Raw genomic sequence first — 16,220 nt, forward strand, 5'->3', positions numbered from 1 at the left:
AGTTACTACATAGACACAAGAAGACACTTATCTGGTCCCTGTTTTAATTATCAGGGCACATAAAATAACTTTAACTGGATATAACTGAAGACAAATTTTCTCATAATTGCAATTTTATTTACTTATTTATTCTGCTGCTGGGGAGTCAATCAGGTAGCATTCCACCACTGAGCTATATCTCCAATCCCACTGCAATGTTTTTTTTGCAAAGCAAATGTTACTTTCTCATTAATTGCACCGATAAAGAGATTTTAAAAATATTTTCTACATTGTTTAAATTGAAGCCTATAAAGGAGGTTACCTTAGCAACATGGGAGTATTTTAGCCCAATACTTAAAACACCAACTGAGGGATAAAGGACCTAATTCTTTCCAATATCACCCTCAATTTCAAGGATACCTTCTTTACAACCAAAAATATTTGCCTAATGTCTCTGAAGTCAGATGAGATTCTGTTTTATATGAATGTTTCTTTTTACAGAAATGCTACGGACAATCTAAAATTCTTAATAAATTTCTAGGAAATGCAGAAGACTTTTTAGAATCATAAAAGCTCTAGGAAATTCAAGAAAAATTCAAAGCTATTTCAGGGAGAGAACAACTAAACACAAAGAAATCTTGCTTCTATCTTGGATTTAGTAAAAATTTCCTCTGTGGTTATTCAGTAACTTCTCTGTTGGTGTTCTTTTGGATCAATCTTATTTCCATTTACTCTCTTCCTAGAAAATCAGCCTCTTTTGCTAATTCAGTTGCCACTTAGAGTCATCATTTGTTGTAATAATTCACAAATCTCCTTAACTGAATTCTTCTCTTCTATATGCCAGACCATATTTATAAGTGTGTTTAAGATGTATTTTGGGGGCTGGGAAGATAGCTCAGTCGGTAGAGTGCTTGCCTTGTAAGCACAAGGCCCTGGGTTCGATCCCCAGCACCCGAAAAAAAAAATGTATTTTTGTTTTCACACCTTAAAATGTCCATAACCTAAACCAAATTCATATCACAATGCTTACTTACTCTTACCCTTACCCTTCACCTTCACCCAACACCCAAATTTGTCTTATACTATGTTACCTATCTATCTAGTCACACAAGAAAAAAATTAACTTACTCTTCATACTATAGTTAATAAAGCTATAGAATAAAATTTTGTTCAGATGCTCTAAATGAAAGTCCAGGTTCTTCTAATTATTAACTTGAGACCCTAGTTTAAACTGTTTTACACTTACATAAACAGGGTAAAACAATAATATGTATTTTTAATTCTTTTACCCTCCACCTTTAAAAAAAATCAAAACTAAATATTATGGTTATAGTTTCCACCTTTGCCTTTCTTGTTTAAAATTCTAAATTTACTAGCCTTTTTTTTTTTTTTTTCCTACATTTATAAGAAAATTTGCCTTGCTCTTTTTGACAGTAGACAGGAGATGGAATTAGGAGAAAACAGGAATTTTGTTTTTTAGGTTTTTGTTGTTTTTTGGTACTAGGGATTGAATTTAGGGGTGCTTTACCCCTGAAATCCATCCCCAGCCCAACCCTTTTTATGTTTTATTTTGAGACAGTCTCACTAAGTTTCTTAGGGTCTCACTAAGTTGCTGAAGCTGGCTTCAAACATGCCATTCTCCTGCATCAGCCTCCTGAGTTGCTGGGATTTCAGGTGTGTGCTACCGGGCATGGTAGAAAACAGGATTTTGTGGTTAGAGAGTAGAAAAAGGCATGTACTGGACAATCAGTTATATCTATCTCTACAGTTAAATATAGATTTAGATATGACATATACATGAATAAAAACCCAAATATGGTCTTTTCCTGGAGAATTAAAAGCAACACTTTTATGGTTACCTCCATTGAAAGAAAACAGTTTAAGTGTACTTTGATCATCAGCTAACCCAACACATATCATTAACTGTTACTAGTATTATATGAATTGACAGAATAATGGTTTACATACTTCTAAAGGTAATGAACTCTGTGAGACCTTTATTCATTATGGCGGTATAAACATAAGTAAAATAGGGGACATATCTGCTTCAGCAAATTTATACAAAACTGAAATTGAAAAAAGGATGATTTGTGATTTATATCTACAAGAGTGGTCATGCTAGGGAAAGAGGTGATTTTAGCAAAATGTCATTATCACGACTTAAAGGGGTAAAAGCTCAAGCTAAGGGTAGGCTGTGGAGTAGCCAAGGACATACTTAGATGTCTCTAAGGTCAAAAGTAAGAACACTTATTACGATAAATAAATACTTCCAAAAGAGGCAAAGTTTCTGGATGTTTTTGCTTCCAGTTCTAATTATACTGCTTTCCTATTTTTCCTACACTTGATGAATCAAGTAAGACTGCACTAAATCTAATACTTTAATAGGCCTGATACATTTGACAGGAATCTGCATCAATTAGTAAAAGAAAACATCTACGACTCTTGATGTACACCCAACTTATGCAAGTAAAAAATCCACTACCAAGAAGAAACAGTGGAAAGTGATTACCTCTAAGGAAAAGATAATACAGTTTAACAGAAACAACACTCTGAGTAATTAGAGCGAATGGGGATAGAATCTTCTGACCAAGGAATTCTAAATCCAGACAACTTGCTCAATGGCATCAGAAAAATATTACTTAGGCATACAAAGGCTTAAAAGAAATTTTACCAAAGCAAATTTCATAGGAAGTGGGGAGGAGTACAAAGAAAACAAAATCCTTAAAACCATGCCCTGCCTTAATGAATCAAAATACAGAATTCAATAATGATCAAGTGGTAGCATAAAAATACTAGTGGCAGGCTCTAAAAATAAGGTGGCGCACAACTGTAATCCCAGTGACTCTGGAGGCTGAGACAGAGAAGTGTAAATCGTGAACAGCCTGGGCAACTTAGAAGACCTTCTCAAAATAAAAACTAAAAGGGCTGGGGATGTGGGTCAGTAGTACAGTGCCCCTGGATTCAATCTTCAGTACCAAAAATAAACAAAAACGGTGGCAAAATATAAAACAATTAAAATTTTGTTAATCAGTTATAATATCATGCACAGGTCAAAAAGAAATCTTGAAAGAGTATGATAATGTAAAAAGTAATGCAAAAATATTAATCTCATCAAAAAAACAATTCCTAATTACAAGAAAAACCCTAGAAAAGTACGAGGAGAAAAAGACAAGGAGTCATTCTTGATTGTACAAGGATTTCTTAACATCACTAAGCTACTTTAGCTTGGAAGAAGAATGAAAAACAAAACTTAAATGTAGAAAGCACAAGTAAAAGTCATGGATTCTATGTAGACCTCACCATGAGATTTCTTTTCAATTCTGTCTCTATTAAGAAGATAAGGCATTTCAAAATCTTATCAGTACATATATGGAATTTATAGAATTAGAATTGCTAATTAAATTACTAATTGTATGAATTCCATACATGAAACAGAAGACAGATTGAGACACATCTTTATTTAGTGATGAATTATTATAAAATTGGATAAATAATATATAGGCAATTATAAATTACAAAGGGGCAATAAAAAAGGCAAAATATTCAATCTATCAGAAAAATATCATATAAAATGCTATTACAACCATAGAAATGAAAAGATGTACCCCTTTTGTGTACAATGAATCAAAATACAGTCTGTAAAAAATAAAAAAAATAAAATAAAATAAATGCTATTACATAAACATTTATGTCTTTAAAAAAATTGTGTTGGTAAAACTACACTAAAAAGAATACTTATATAGGGGCTAGAGCTGTAGATCATTGGTAGAGCACTAGCCTCTAACATGTGAGGCACTTGGGTTCAATTCTCGGCACCACAAAACAACAAATAAATAAATAAAGATATTGTGTCCATCTACAACTAAAAAAAAATTTTTTAAAAAGAACACTTGTGCAAACTGAAAATTCCCTTTGATCCATTATTTCACTTTGTGAATATATGTGTAAATATATGCAGATTGTACAATGATTTTTATAGCAGTATTTATAACAAAAAGCTTGGGAAAAATTTAAGACTGATTAAATTATTACTTTATATTCATACTCTATAATGTCATGTTACCATTTTAAAATCATGTCTGAAAAATACTTTTACAAGAATTTACAACCTTATTTCTATTTTGGGAAGGGATACCAGGGATTGAACTCAGGGGCACTCAACCACTAAGCCACATCCCTAGCCCTATTTTGTACTTTATTTAGAGACAGGGTCTCACTGAATTGCTTAGTGCCTCACCATTGCTAAGGCTGGCTTTGAACTCCTGATCCTCCTGCCTCAGACTCCCGAGCCACTGGGATTATAGGCGGGTATCACTGCACCTGGTAGTACCAAGATCGTTTTTATATTTGCTTTATAAAATTCTCTTATATTTTAAATGTTTTCCACAATCAATGTTAATTTAGTAATATTTTTTAAAATAGATGTTATTTTGAAAGCTACGTTAAAGAGAAATGAAAATATGTACTAAAACAAAATTCTATTGCAAAATCCTATAATATCAAATAAGCATACTGAAAATTCTTGCCTTTAGAAAGTAGCTTTCTAAATTTCTGTGTTGCTGTCAGCTGTTGTTCAGCATTGTTAGAAAAAATCATCTGAACCATATCTGTGGTAATAACTTCTTCCTAAAGCACAAAAGAAAGTAAAATTTAAATTTAAATTTTTTGTAGGACTAATATCTTTCACAAACACTGTTTTTGAAATATTGTTGAGGTATAACTCAAAGTACATTTTTATAAAATATACCTCTGGAATGGGTACAGTAGAACTGATATCTGGATCCTGGATAGGACTTTCTAACATAGAGTCATCATTTCTGGGCAAAGAGACATTTCTGCGTTTGAACAACTGCAATAAAGAGAAATCATTTTATACATGGAGATTTCTAAATGCTCAATTGCTATAGAATTCCACTTTTCATTTTCAAGAACAAATCAAACTAATAATTTTATAATTTAAAATTTAATGTACATATTTACATTTTATAGCACTTGGAAAAGCATATATTCTGAAACTGAATTATGAGATGTGTAAGAATTTTTTCAAGAAAACCTTAATGTAAAAAGCACATCTATTTCATAGGGATGATAATAGATGGTATATATTAACTGAGTTAATATCCCTGTTTATTAGTTCAGGAATGGATAAAAATGAAGGGCAAAAAAGGAAGAAAGAAACATGGTAAAAGTAGATTTATAGGTACATTTCCTAATTCAAAAATGAGAAAAAAAAATCTGACTATAGTCTTTGTGATTCCTAACTAATACTGCTATTCTTCAGTCTGTACACACTTCCCTTTGTAATCAACAGGAATTTTTTTTTGAGTGCATACTATAAATATTAAGGACTGTGAGACACTACTACAGATTAAGGGCTGACAAATCATATTATTAATAGATTAATTGATTGTGATATTGAGGAGTAAATGCAAGGGAGCTCTACTACCACTGTTATATTTCCACTCTTCCCCCAAACATTTTTTTTTTTTTTTTTTTTGAGAGACAGGGTCTTCTTACGTTGACCTAGCTCGTCTCAAACTTGTAATCCTCCAATCTCAGCCTTCCCAGTTGCCTGGATTACATAGTGTACCACCAATTGACATTTTTTTCTACTTTCTTCTCCAATCTTTTCAAGAATCAGTTTTAATTGGTAAATGTGAGGACCAGACACTCCTATTTATTTGTAAGTATTTCTAAACCTAAGTATATCTTGGAATGAAAAATGTTGAGAAGTGCTCTCTTAAATGATTTTCTATTCTTCATGTCACATGTGCAAAATATAATGAAACTATAAGAGGAACAGAATGAATAACATGGAAGATTACTATAATTAATTTAAAAAATGAAAACACAAAGCAGTAAATAAACATAATTACTATTTTCTAGGAAGCATATTTCAAATGAAAAATGGCAGTGAGTGATCTAAATGAATCAAGAGTAAAAATTTCTTAGCAGTGAGGTAGAAATATGATAACATGAAAAGTTTATCCATAAAATAGAAAAATAATTCCAAGTGACTAAAACTAGCAAAGGGATCCTGATTCATAAATTTGCAATTATTATTCCTGGAATCTACTAAATTAAAAAGTAGATTAAGTTATAATAAATTTTCAACTTTCCACTTAAAATTGTCTAAAAATTAGCAATAAACTTTTAAATCTCTATATCATACTTTTGTCAAACAAAAACAAATGTTTAAAAATACCTACCTGTTCTTCCCTTTTTTGTTTTCGAAGCTGTATTCCTTCTTCTTCTCTTCTTCTGCGCATCTCCTGAGGATTTAGGGCTTTATTCTTATAACTTTTCATTCTGTAATTATCTTTCCCTGGACTAGCCATGGAATCTTGAAGGAAGAAAAAAGAAGACATGGCTAACTCTCAAAACAACATAAGATACTTCCTCTAGAGCAGCTAAATTCAGGCTCACTGATTATACAGATCGCAAAGATCATTCTGAAACTCATGTACAAAGAGCAAAATGATCAAATATTTTAGGAATTACATATTTGTCTTAAGTTTGTTTTCTGTTACTTTACCAAAACACCTGAAACCAGGGTAATTTATTTAAAAAGAGGTTTATTTCATTCACAGTTATGGAGGCTGGGAAGGTAAAGGAATCTGCTTGGGCCTCATCTTGCTTTATGCATAGGGATATGGCAAGTGGGTAGATATGTGCAGAGGGGAAGGGGACAAAAATGTTGACTAGTTTATAAGATCCACATTTATGAGAACTAATGCATTTCCACAAAAGACATTAATCAGTCTTAAAGGGCCCAACTCTGAACACTATTACCTTGGCAGTCAAATTTCAAAATAGGTTTTAACAGGGATAAATTACATATAAACCATAGCAATATTAGACGACTGACAGATTTTAGTCTAAATACAAAGTTATTACCCTTATTTCATTAAGAGTCAACAACTTTCCTTATTCCTTTACCTTTGGCCTTTCTGAAGTAGGATGTATCTTAAATCAATCACTTGAAGTCAGGAAATAATAATGAACTACTTAGGTAATAAAAAAAGAAAAAAACCTTTTAAATTATAGCTTCTGACAAAATCAAATAGCCAGCACTAAACAGTCTTACTGTCCATGAAATACAGTATTAGGCTTCAATGCGCACACCTCAAATATTTACTGAGTTCTGGCATCTTTCACTTATTTAAGATACTACCTTAAATTAAATACTAAGGCCATGAGTTTTACAACCTGAGTTATAACTGCAGTGTCAGTTTTCAGTACTCCAGTAATTATGAGTTTTTCACAATATTTACATATTCTATTTTTAAAGTTTTGCTACAAAAGTATTTCAGAACATTATACATTTCAAAACAAATATACTTAAGTATATATAAAATATATAATATAAAATTTTATATTTGAAGTATATGTTCTTTTACTTTTAAAATAAATTACATAAATGAATATTATATTGATAGTTTGCTTTATCTAACTTATATGAATACTAAAATACTGATACTGTATCCTATTCTGGATTTACACATGAAGAAAAAAATCAGTTTAAAGCGGTGTTCTCACTTAAGTTAAATATGATAGATAGTGAACCTAGTATGTTACTCTGATGAATTCAGAGGATAACAACCAGGCCTAACCAAATGATATTATCAATCAGCTCATGAAGTAAACACCAAAGGAGAGGCTGTCATCGATCTGACATCCCAGATAGAGTAGACATAGACTAATAAATGGGAAGATTTTATTGTATAGTAAAGTACAATTTACATATGCATTAAATCCTATAAGAGCACAGAAGACAAATATGTATCTTGTGGCACTCTGAAGGGTTTCACCGTTTTCTATCTTGATGAGAGAAATCCTCCAGGGAAGAGGATGGAAAGGGAAGAGAAGCAACGAACATTTCAAACAGAGGAACTATACACAAAAGCAACATTTTCTGAAGAACCCTGGCATAGCCAGGTGCTGTGATGCTTGCCTGTAATCCCAGCAACTCAGGAGGCTGAGACAAAAGGATCGCAAATTTGAGGCCTTCCTGGACAACTTAACAAGATCCTATTTCAAAAATAAAAGAATTAAATAATAAAATATCCCTAGCACTAAAAATAATAACTAAAAAAAGAAGCCTTACACATGTAGCCTCAGTACAGTAAGAAATCCAGAGTGCTTAAATAAGAGGATGCAAGAGAAAAGGGACAGGAAACAAAGGTATAAGTGTAAAACCTATGTGGTTTTGCAATCCAGTTCAGAAATTTAGACTTGATCTTAAAGAATAAAATTAAAAAGATTAAGGAGAAAGTTATCTCAAAAAGTCCAGGGAGAGAAAAGAGAGATGCTGAAGATATATTAGTAGAAATGAAAATACAGAAGGTAAGTTAGATTCCAGAAATATTTCTGAAATAGATTCAATAAGAATTAGAAGACAAATATGACAGATATGTAGTGAAGAACAAAAGGAAGTTGAAAATGACTCCACAGTTTTTAGCTTGAGCCATTTTAGTATTATGATAAAAATAACCCATACAGGGAATAGAATTGAAGGATCAGGAGGATCAGAGTAGTGGTTATTTGGTTTGTCTACTTGTTTTTGAGAGAATAATAATGAATTCAGTTATTTTAAATTCATTTTAAAAATTACATTAAGTAAAAATCACATTTGGCTTGTAGTTCTTTAAATTTAACAAATGCATAGCCATAAAACCATCATAGTCAAGACACAGAAGAGATCTTATAACTCTAAAAAACTGTCTCATGCTCCTCCTATTGACCCTCTTCCTAGCCCAGCCTCCATGCTTCATACTTGGGAACCACTGATTTGTTCTCTAGCCATATAGTTACGTTTTTTCCTGAATTTCTCATAAACGGAATTGTATAGTCTTCTGAATTCACCTTCCATTTGTGTCATCCATTTGTTGGCATTACAGTTTGCCCCTTCTTATTGCCAAGGAGCATTTCACTGTTGGGATACTTCTTAGCTATTAGTTTTTCAGCTGATGAACATTTGAGTCATTTCCAGTTGTAGGAGGTTATAAATATGTCTGCAACAAACATTCACATAGAAGTGTTTGTGTAAACACAATTTTTTTTTATTGCTATCTATCAGGTAAATATTTAGGAGTAGAATTGCAGGATAATAAGGCAATAGTGTTTCACTTTATAAGAAACTGACAAACTGCTTTCCAAAGTTACTGTCCCGTCTTGCATTCTCATCAGCAATATGTGAGAGTTCCAAATGCTCTGCATCCTGTCTCCACTTGGTATTGTCAAGACTGTTGGTATTGTTGTTAATTACAGTCATTCTAATAATTACATACAACTTCAATTTGAAATGTTAAATTTCTAGTACATACTCTGACATAGATCCTTACTGATCATCCTACATCATGGAGAGCTATAAAAGAAAAATCACCAAAGGAGAACACTTGAGGTTATTCACATTTTAGCAGAAAAAGGGAGAAACCTTGAGGTCACTGGTAAAGTTTGACAAATCTCACTAGTGATGGAGCTAGAGGTAGAATGGAATGGACTGAAGAATTGAGAATGTGGCTGTGGGTATAGATTAGTGGTAGAGTATGTGCTTGAGTTTATGCAATGCCCTGAGTTCAACTCATAGTATCAAAGAAAAGAAGCTGGTTTGTGTCTCTGAAGTTAACCCATGTGTATTCTAGAAATTAAAATGCATTTATAGTTGACCAAAATTCCTCTTTCAAATATTTAATGAATTTTAACAATACTGCATGCACCTATAAGTAATCATCATTAGAAACTATTCAATCTAACTTTTTAAAAACATTTAGCATTATTTCCTTATTATCTTATATATCAAGAAATCTTCTAATCTCACTAAGAGCTTAAGCTCCAAAAGGAAAAATGAAGATCAGAGTTCATTACAGAGCAAATTAGGCCTCAACAATAGTTGCTGAAAAATGACCAACAAGTAGAAAATATTTTAATGAGAAAAAACATTTTTGGTAATAAATCTCTTAAGATACTTAGCACCCATATATATATATATATATATATATATATCGCACTTTCTAGACCACCTCTAAGCTTTTTTGATTACACATTTTTATATATGTAAAATGTATGTGTATTCATCCTCAACACTTACTTCTAGACATCTATTACTATGTTAATAAGTTATCCCATTATAAAATTCACAAAAAATTGATTTTTTAAAAAAGGAAATTTTAAAAAAGATAAATACATGTTCTAATATTTTCTTTCCACATTTAATTGGATCATTTTGTGTTCCCAAACCAGCACCACACACATTCATTCTAGATACTACTTCTGAGATCATTAACCTAGGCAACCAGATTAAAAACGTTTAACAGAAATGTTTCAATATAAATTTATTATTCAAATACAAGGTAGTCCCCCAAATTAAAAAATCACTTTTTCCTTTTTCTTCTATAGTACTAATTTCCTGCATCTTATTTAATGCCTGCCTTTTCCTGTGTAGATTTAAAGGGACGTCAAGGCTAAGGAAAATAATCTCTAAAGATGCCCCATGAAAACATGAAATTGTTTTGTTCACAGGAAAATACAATTTAAAAGAGATTCAAAAGCTGGAGGCATTATAAGGTATTTTAAATATAAGAAAAGCTAGACAGTCACATTGAATTTGCAAAACAGAAAAAATTTTTTTCATTCATAAGCTTAATTTTTTACCCAGGTCTTAAATCATATTTAAGTTGAGCAAACTGGAATCTGAACTTAGAATTTTCTTTTTTTCTGATTTCTATTAATTGAATTTTTTCATGCCAGTAAAGATTTCATTTCCATGTATCAGACCTTCTCATTAGAAAATTACAAAACTGTACTAAGGGTTAAGCACCCACCTGAAGCCCCTACAACCAAACAAGCAGTAGTTAGGTCTGAAGGGCAGAGGCATGCCATGCTCAGCAGGAAATACTCTTTCCTACAAAATATGAGTCATTACTGAGTACCGAAATTGCGATACAAGTTAGAAGTCTTTCTTTTTTCCGATGTGTCTAAAAAGGTCAAGAGTTCATGTCAGTGACATATTTTTGAAGTATCACTGCCGTTTAATGCTTTCAAATCCTTATATGCATTATCGATTATACACTATTAAATTTTCATCTTAGAACGGAGCTGACACCATCAACCGAGAAGTGTGGAACCCTGGACTGAGCGCTCCCAGGCAAGCAGGTGGAAGGACAGCTGGAGACAGGTAGAGCTGCTTTACCGAGGTATCCCAGGATCCTGTCTCTAGCGCGGTGGCATTTCCATAAACTCCCTGCCGCTGGTTACCAGGAGTGAGTAGCAACGTCTGGCAAGACTACGTACTGCGAAGAACTACCCAGAACGGTGAGCGGGAGAGGTGAGGATCAGATCCGTTGCCTAAAGCTCCTTCCAAGGATCAGCCTGGCTGTCGGAGAGAATCTCTCACCGCGCGTCCACATCTACAAGGGAAAGTCGGGCTGCCACGCCCCCACGACTGTTGACGCCCTCAGGAAAATCTGAGAAACACCCTGGCAAGGCCAGGTCCAGAGCCCTACTCAAGGAAAGGAGTCAATAAAAACAGTGGCCACAGGAACTAGTAGAATCCAAAAGGACCAAGCCTGAGATTCCCCCAACCTGGCCTGTGTCACTCCCACTTACCCATTAATGTGACACTCTCCGGTGCCCTGACTCCAGTGCGGGCGGCGACAAGGTCGGCTTCAGGTAAGAGTGCCGGTCACTCCACCGCTAGCGCGAGCGTAGCGACCCGGTTCGCATTCCAAGATGGCGGCCACCTGAGCCCCTTCCCCGAGACCCCGAGGCTTGGTTCCCAGAAGCCCTTGCGTGAGGCGGCGGCGGAGGAGGCGTGGCCGCACAGACTAGCCGAGGGGCGGGGTGAAGTGCGCGCCCCAGCCACGCCCACCCAGGGAAGAGCCGCTAGAACGAATCCTAGGGTTCCTCACGCTTGCGGTGGCTAGGCTGTGCACTGCGGTCCCTAGTATAGCCTGTGTTACTCGGGACGAGCTCCGATTCATTCATTCATTCATCCATTCATCCATCCGCCTATCCATTCTTCAACCTAGTGTTGATTGGAAGCCTAATCTGTGCCAGCCACAGTTTTAGGTATTGGGGATTCAGTAATGGGGGAGGGAGCGGTAAAAATTCAAGCCACATGAAGTTTACACCGAGTATTTCACCTTCATGAACGTCTTCCTATATGCTCGTTTGTTTCAAGTTTCTTAATTGGCCATTCATATATAATTTGGGTTTCCATAATATCTGCAAGTTTTTGACTAATATGTAGTCACTGATTTATGCAATGAATAGTAATTCCAGATAAAATGCTCTAAATTCTATCACAAAAACACAGCCCTTAAGCCACCCAGAAGATCAAAAACCAGTATTGAAAACAGACTAAAATCCAGATGTAATGCTAGGCACAAAATACACAGGATAGATAACATAAGGATTCCTATCCTGAAGACATTTACCATTTTTTAGGGGGCGGGGAACAGGACAAATTGTTATGTTTACAATGTTCAATAATTGACAAATTACTTAACTGTGTTTATATGTGGCGGAGAAAAACAGAGAAGCTTGATTGACAAAGAAAACCTGGACAGGGCTTTTGAAGTATTAATAGGATTTTATTTACCTTAAGCTCTTAGCAATTCTACCCCTTCCCTATTTCCTTTTTCTGCTCCCTCTAGAGAAACAAAATACACAGACCTAGTAATCTCCCCATCATAAAACTGTTGAGATTACAGTGCATCCACTAGAATAATCTCCCCATCTCAAGATCCATAACTTAATGATATCAGAAAATTCTTGTCATTTTAGTCAATTTTGACAAGCAGAGAAATGTAAACGTTCAATCTACCATGTTCAACCACAAAATCCCCAGAATACTTTTTAAAAACAAACTGTTCATCATCAACTCATGTAATTCATCCTTAAAGAAAAGGGGACAACACAACACCATGTCCCTGAATGCCCTCTATCCATTCCCCAAAACCTTCCCAAATTGAGAATAATGAGAGTAATCCTGGACTGAAATGTCCAAATGCATATTATCTTGAAGAACTCTGGTGCTCTCTCACACGCGCTCTCTCTGTCTCTCTCTCTCTCTCTGTCTCTCTCTCTCTCTCTCTCTCTCTCTCTCTCTTTCTCTCTCTGTCTTTTATACCCTGAGAACTAGGGCAAGTTAGTGTTATCTGTAGAAAGTTACTTTCTTGCTTTAACATCAGGACCGTTGCTCCTTGGAAAGCTGGTCATAAAAAAAAAACTAAACAACCTAATATTAATGATGTCATTGTTTCTACAGTCTAATACATAAAACCCCTTTCTCAGTGGTGCCTGAGGTAGAACTGAGGGCACTGTGGAAAGGACACGCATCATTCATCTCACTTGCTGCCATTTAACAAAAACTTGAGGAAGAGGAGGCACTGCTTGGCAAAGTACCTTGAGGGACAGGTGCTCTCTGTTCATCCTGTCACTACTGGATCTTCTCTAAGCATTTGTCAATAAAGCCTTCTGCCTTGTGTCCTTAAGTATTAGGCTTATGCCTTCAGGTGGCCCATTCAGGAAGATCTTTCTTCCCAAGAGACCACCAGTGATAAGATCAAGGTAGTATGGCGCATGTCTTAACAGATATGAAAAAAGAAACACAGAAACAGACAACCAGAGGATCCCTGAAAACATGGCTGACAGATGGGAATTCTGTGTTCTGTGCATACAGAATTTCTTCCACTCACAGTACCTCTGACAGACCAACTTCCACTACAAGAGTGTATAATTCAGAAAGCTATTCAAAACAGTAAAACATTACCTTTTTCTTAGACAGGATTAACCTATAGGTGGCTCTTACTTCAACTTATTTTATCTTTGACAGAACAACTCCAGTTGCAAGATTGTACAAAAAAGAAACGACCAGAAAGGATCCCCAAAACCATGATCCACAGACGGGAGCCTTTAAAACAAACAGACCAGCCAAGATCTTTCCTATAGAATCAACATAGTACTGCCCATGTCTTAAAAGGGGCAGTAACAGACACAAACAAAAACACAACCAAAGGGAAGTCCCAAATCCAAGGCCAACAGATGCAAACCTAGAACAGACCAGAAGGGAGTAAAAATATCTCTTGATTCTCAAGTCCCACTTAACCATGACTCCTATACATGTGGCACCACAAATGTCCCCACAGAAAGGGACCAGATGTTTCTGTGAAGAGGAATCAGATGTGTAGAATTGAGGGTCTCAGCATGCAAACCAAGGGACTTACCCAATGGCCAAGGGTGTGGCTACTTTACTGAGTTCAGTTTCCTTTTTTTCAAAGTGGCTCAAGATGGAGCAACCTGTACAATTCAGGGAGAGAAGCCAGGAGTTTGTGAAGCAAAATAAGCTCTGGCAACTGCTGGAACAGTCCCTCAGCCCCTCCCTTTACTTGCAGTAATAGCTCCTCTGGTTGGACCTGAGGCAGACTCCTAACTCTCCTGCAGTTGGATCTCAAGAAGTTCACCAGCCACCCTTTATCCTCAGCATAGAAGTGTGGTTGCTTGGAGAGTCAGGCCTGATCAAGAAAGCTGTAACAGGGGCTTCTCTTGGGTTCCATTTGGTGTACCAGATTTATTATGGAAGGCTTGGTCCTTGTCCCCAATGCCAATCCAAGGACACAGTTTTGAGAAAAAGAAAAAAGAAATTTATTGCTTTGCTATCAAAGAAGAAGCACTCCTGTCCCAGAGGCTGTGATTCTGCCCATCAAGGGGACCAGGGGACTTTTAAAGAGGTTATTCAAAGGCTACATTCCATGTATTTTGTCCAGAGTTGTAATTCACTTGTACATTTGAGAGAGAGTTATTTCTTAGATCTTCTGGTGTCATCTCCAAAGTCTGAATTACTTCATTCTTATGGTGGTGTATGCTCAAGGACAGATAACTCTGCCTAGGATGGGGAAGAAAGGAAACCCTGTTTCCCAAGAGAATAGGGAGGGGGAGAGATTAGGGATGAGGAGGGAGAAAGGAAGAGAAACATGTTTTTTAAAAAATAAGTCACAGTGGCAGAGCAGCAAGGCATGGACCAAGGTTACAAATCTGTCCCACTGCCCTGGCACAACTAAGCTTTGGTCATGACATAATATGTCTTCTTATTTAAATATCCCAATAGCTTTCTTAAGATTCTACATTATTTGATAACTGTCTATAACTCTGGCTTCATCTTGTAATTATTTTTTTTAATAGTACATTTTGCTCTGATTCCAAAGTGTTTTTTTGTTTTGTTTTGTTGTTTTTTCACTCTGGACTTAAACCTTCATTCCTGTCGTTTTATGTGATTGAAATGTTCCCATGCTGGTGCTCGGTTTGTTCATCTGTACACTCACCTCCTCACAGAGAGCTAACATTAATTTCTCTTTAAGCCAATTTTAGTTGTTTTCATAGCACTTGTCAAGATTAGTTCATTTACTTGTTTATTTTCTATACCTCACCAGAATAAACTTTAGTTGTCTCGGATGTTGTGTATTTTGGTTACTGCTGCAGCTCTAGTTTCAAGCAAAATGCCTTTCCCCCCATATTTTTTAATTTGTCTAGAATAGCTTTTTAATATGCAGTCTTAATGTTTGTTGAATATAGTCTGAAAGACAAATATTAGGCGTGGGTGATATCATTACGAGGAAAAAGTCTGAGTTTTTCTCCACTGTGGAACAGTTTATAGCTTCACACCTAGTAGTGTAAGGCCCCCAAAAAGGAAACCCCAACTCTGTCCCATGGATCGACGGCAACCCCAATCAACCGCAGGAGGCGTCACTTGATGCAAACCTCAAGAGGTGTTTATTCCAGCGTGCTGGGACCCAACTCAAGGAGTCGAGTCCCTAGCAGAAAATCTTGTAGGTTTATAAAGGCAGAGACCACACATCGGGAGGGGTCGCACATGAAAGGGAAAAGGGGAACAAAGCTGCCGGGAAATTTCAAAGGGGGTCTGGGTTTGCTTATAACATACAACATGTTTCACAGCGTTTTACAACAGGGTGTTGTAGATTCTGGTGTCTTAACTCCCTGAATACTATCTTGCTCCAATTACTCTTTTACTCTCTGTTTGGGGCTGTTTCCTGGAACAGCTTTAAGGGCATTGTTACCATTACTTGGAGGGAAACTTTAGGGAGTTGAGATAAAACAGACAGTTTAAAAAAATGTCCATGCTTTCAGTAGCATTACAAACCCTTTATATTAGAAGAGTGCTACTCTAGACAATGAGTAATTTAGACTCCAATTTGCTCTAAGACTCACCCAGTGTATTTAAT

The 16,220-nt window shown here is 35.6% G+C and overlaps 1 protein-coding gene across 5 annotated transcripts in view; it reads right to left on the minus strand.

The window, feature by feature from the left end:
• Positions 1–11,723, minus strand: part of KPNA5 (karyopherin subunit alpha 5) — a 43,097-nt gene extending 31,374 nt beyond the window's left edge. For 2 of the 5 annotated variants that reach the window (XR_013765190.1, XM_079147966.1), the window contains exons 1-5: positions 11,587–11,700; positions 7,881–8,010; positions 6,189–6,322; positions 4,727–4,828; positions 4,506–4,605 (exon numbers count right to left, since the gene is read on the minus strand). Coding sequence is in view for 4 of the 5 variants with exons in the window: in XM_079147966.1 (XP_079004092.1) it covers positions 4,506–4,605; positions 4,727–4,828; positions 6,189–6,322; positions 7,881–7,911 (367 nt within the window). In the remaining variant the exon portion in view is untranslated. Of the gene's footprint in view, positions 1–4,505; positions 4,606–4,726; positions 4,829–6,188; positions 6,323–7,880; positions 8,011–10,802 lie in introns of all 5 variants that reach the window. The other 3 variants (XM_079147967.1, XM_079147968.1, XM_079147969.1) reach the window with 3 other exon arrangements.
• Positions 11,724–16,220: the final 4,497 nt, after the last annotated feature.

Source organism: Sciurus vulgaris, assembly GCF_902686455.1.
Source record: "Sciurus vulgaris genome assembly, chromosome: 7".
Lineage (NCBI taxonomy): Eukaryota > Metazoa > Chordata > Mammalia > Rodentia > Sciuridae > Sciurus > Sciurus vulgaris.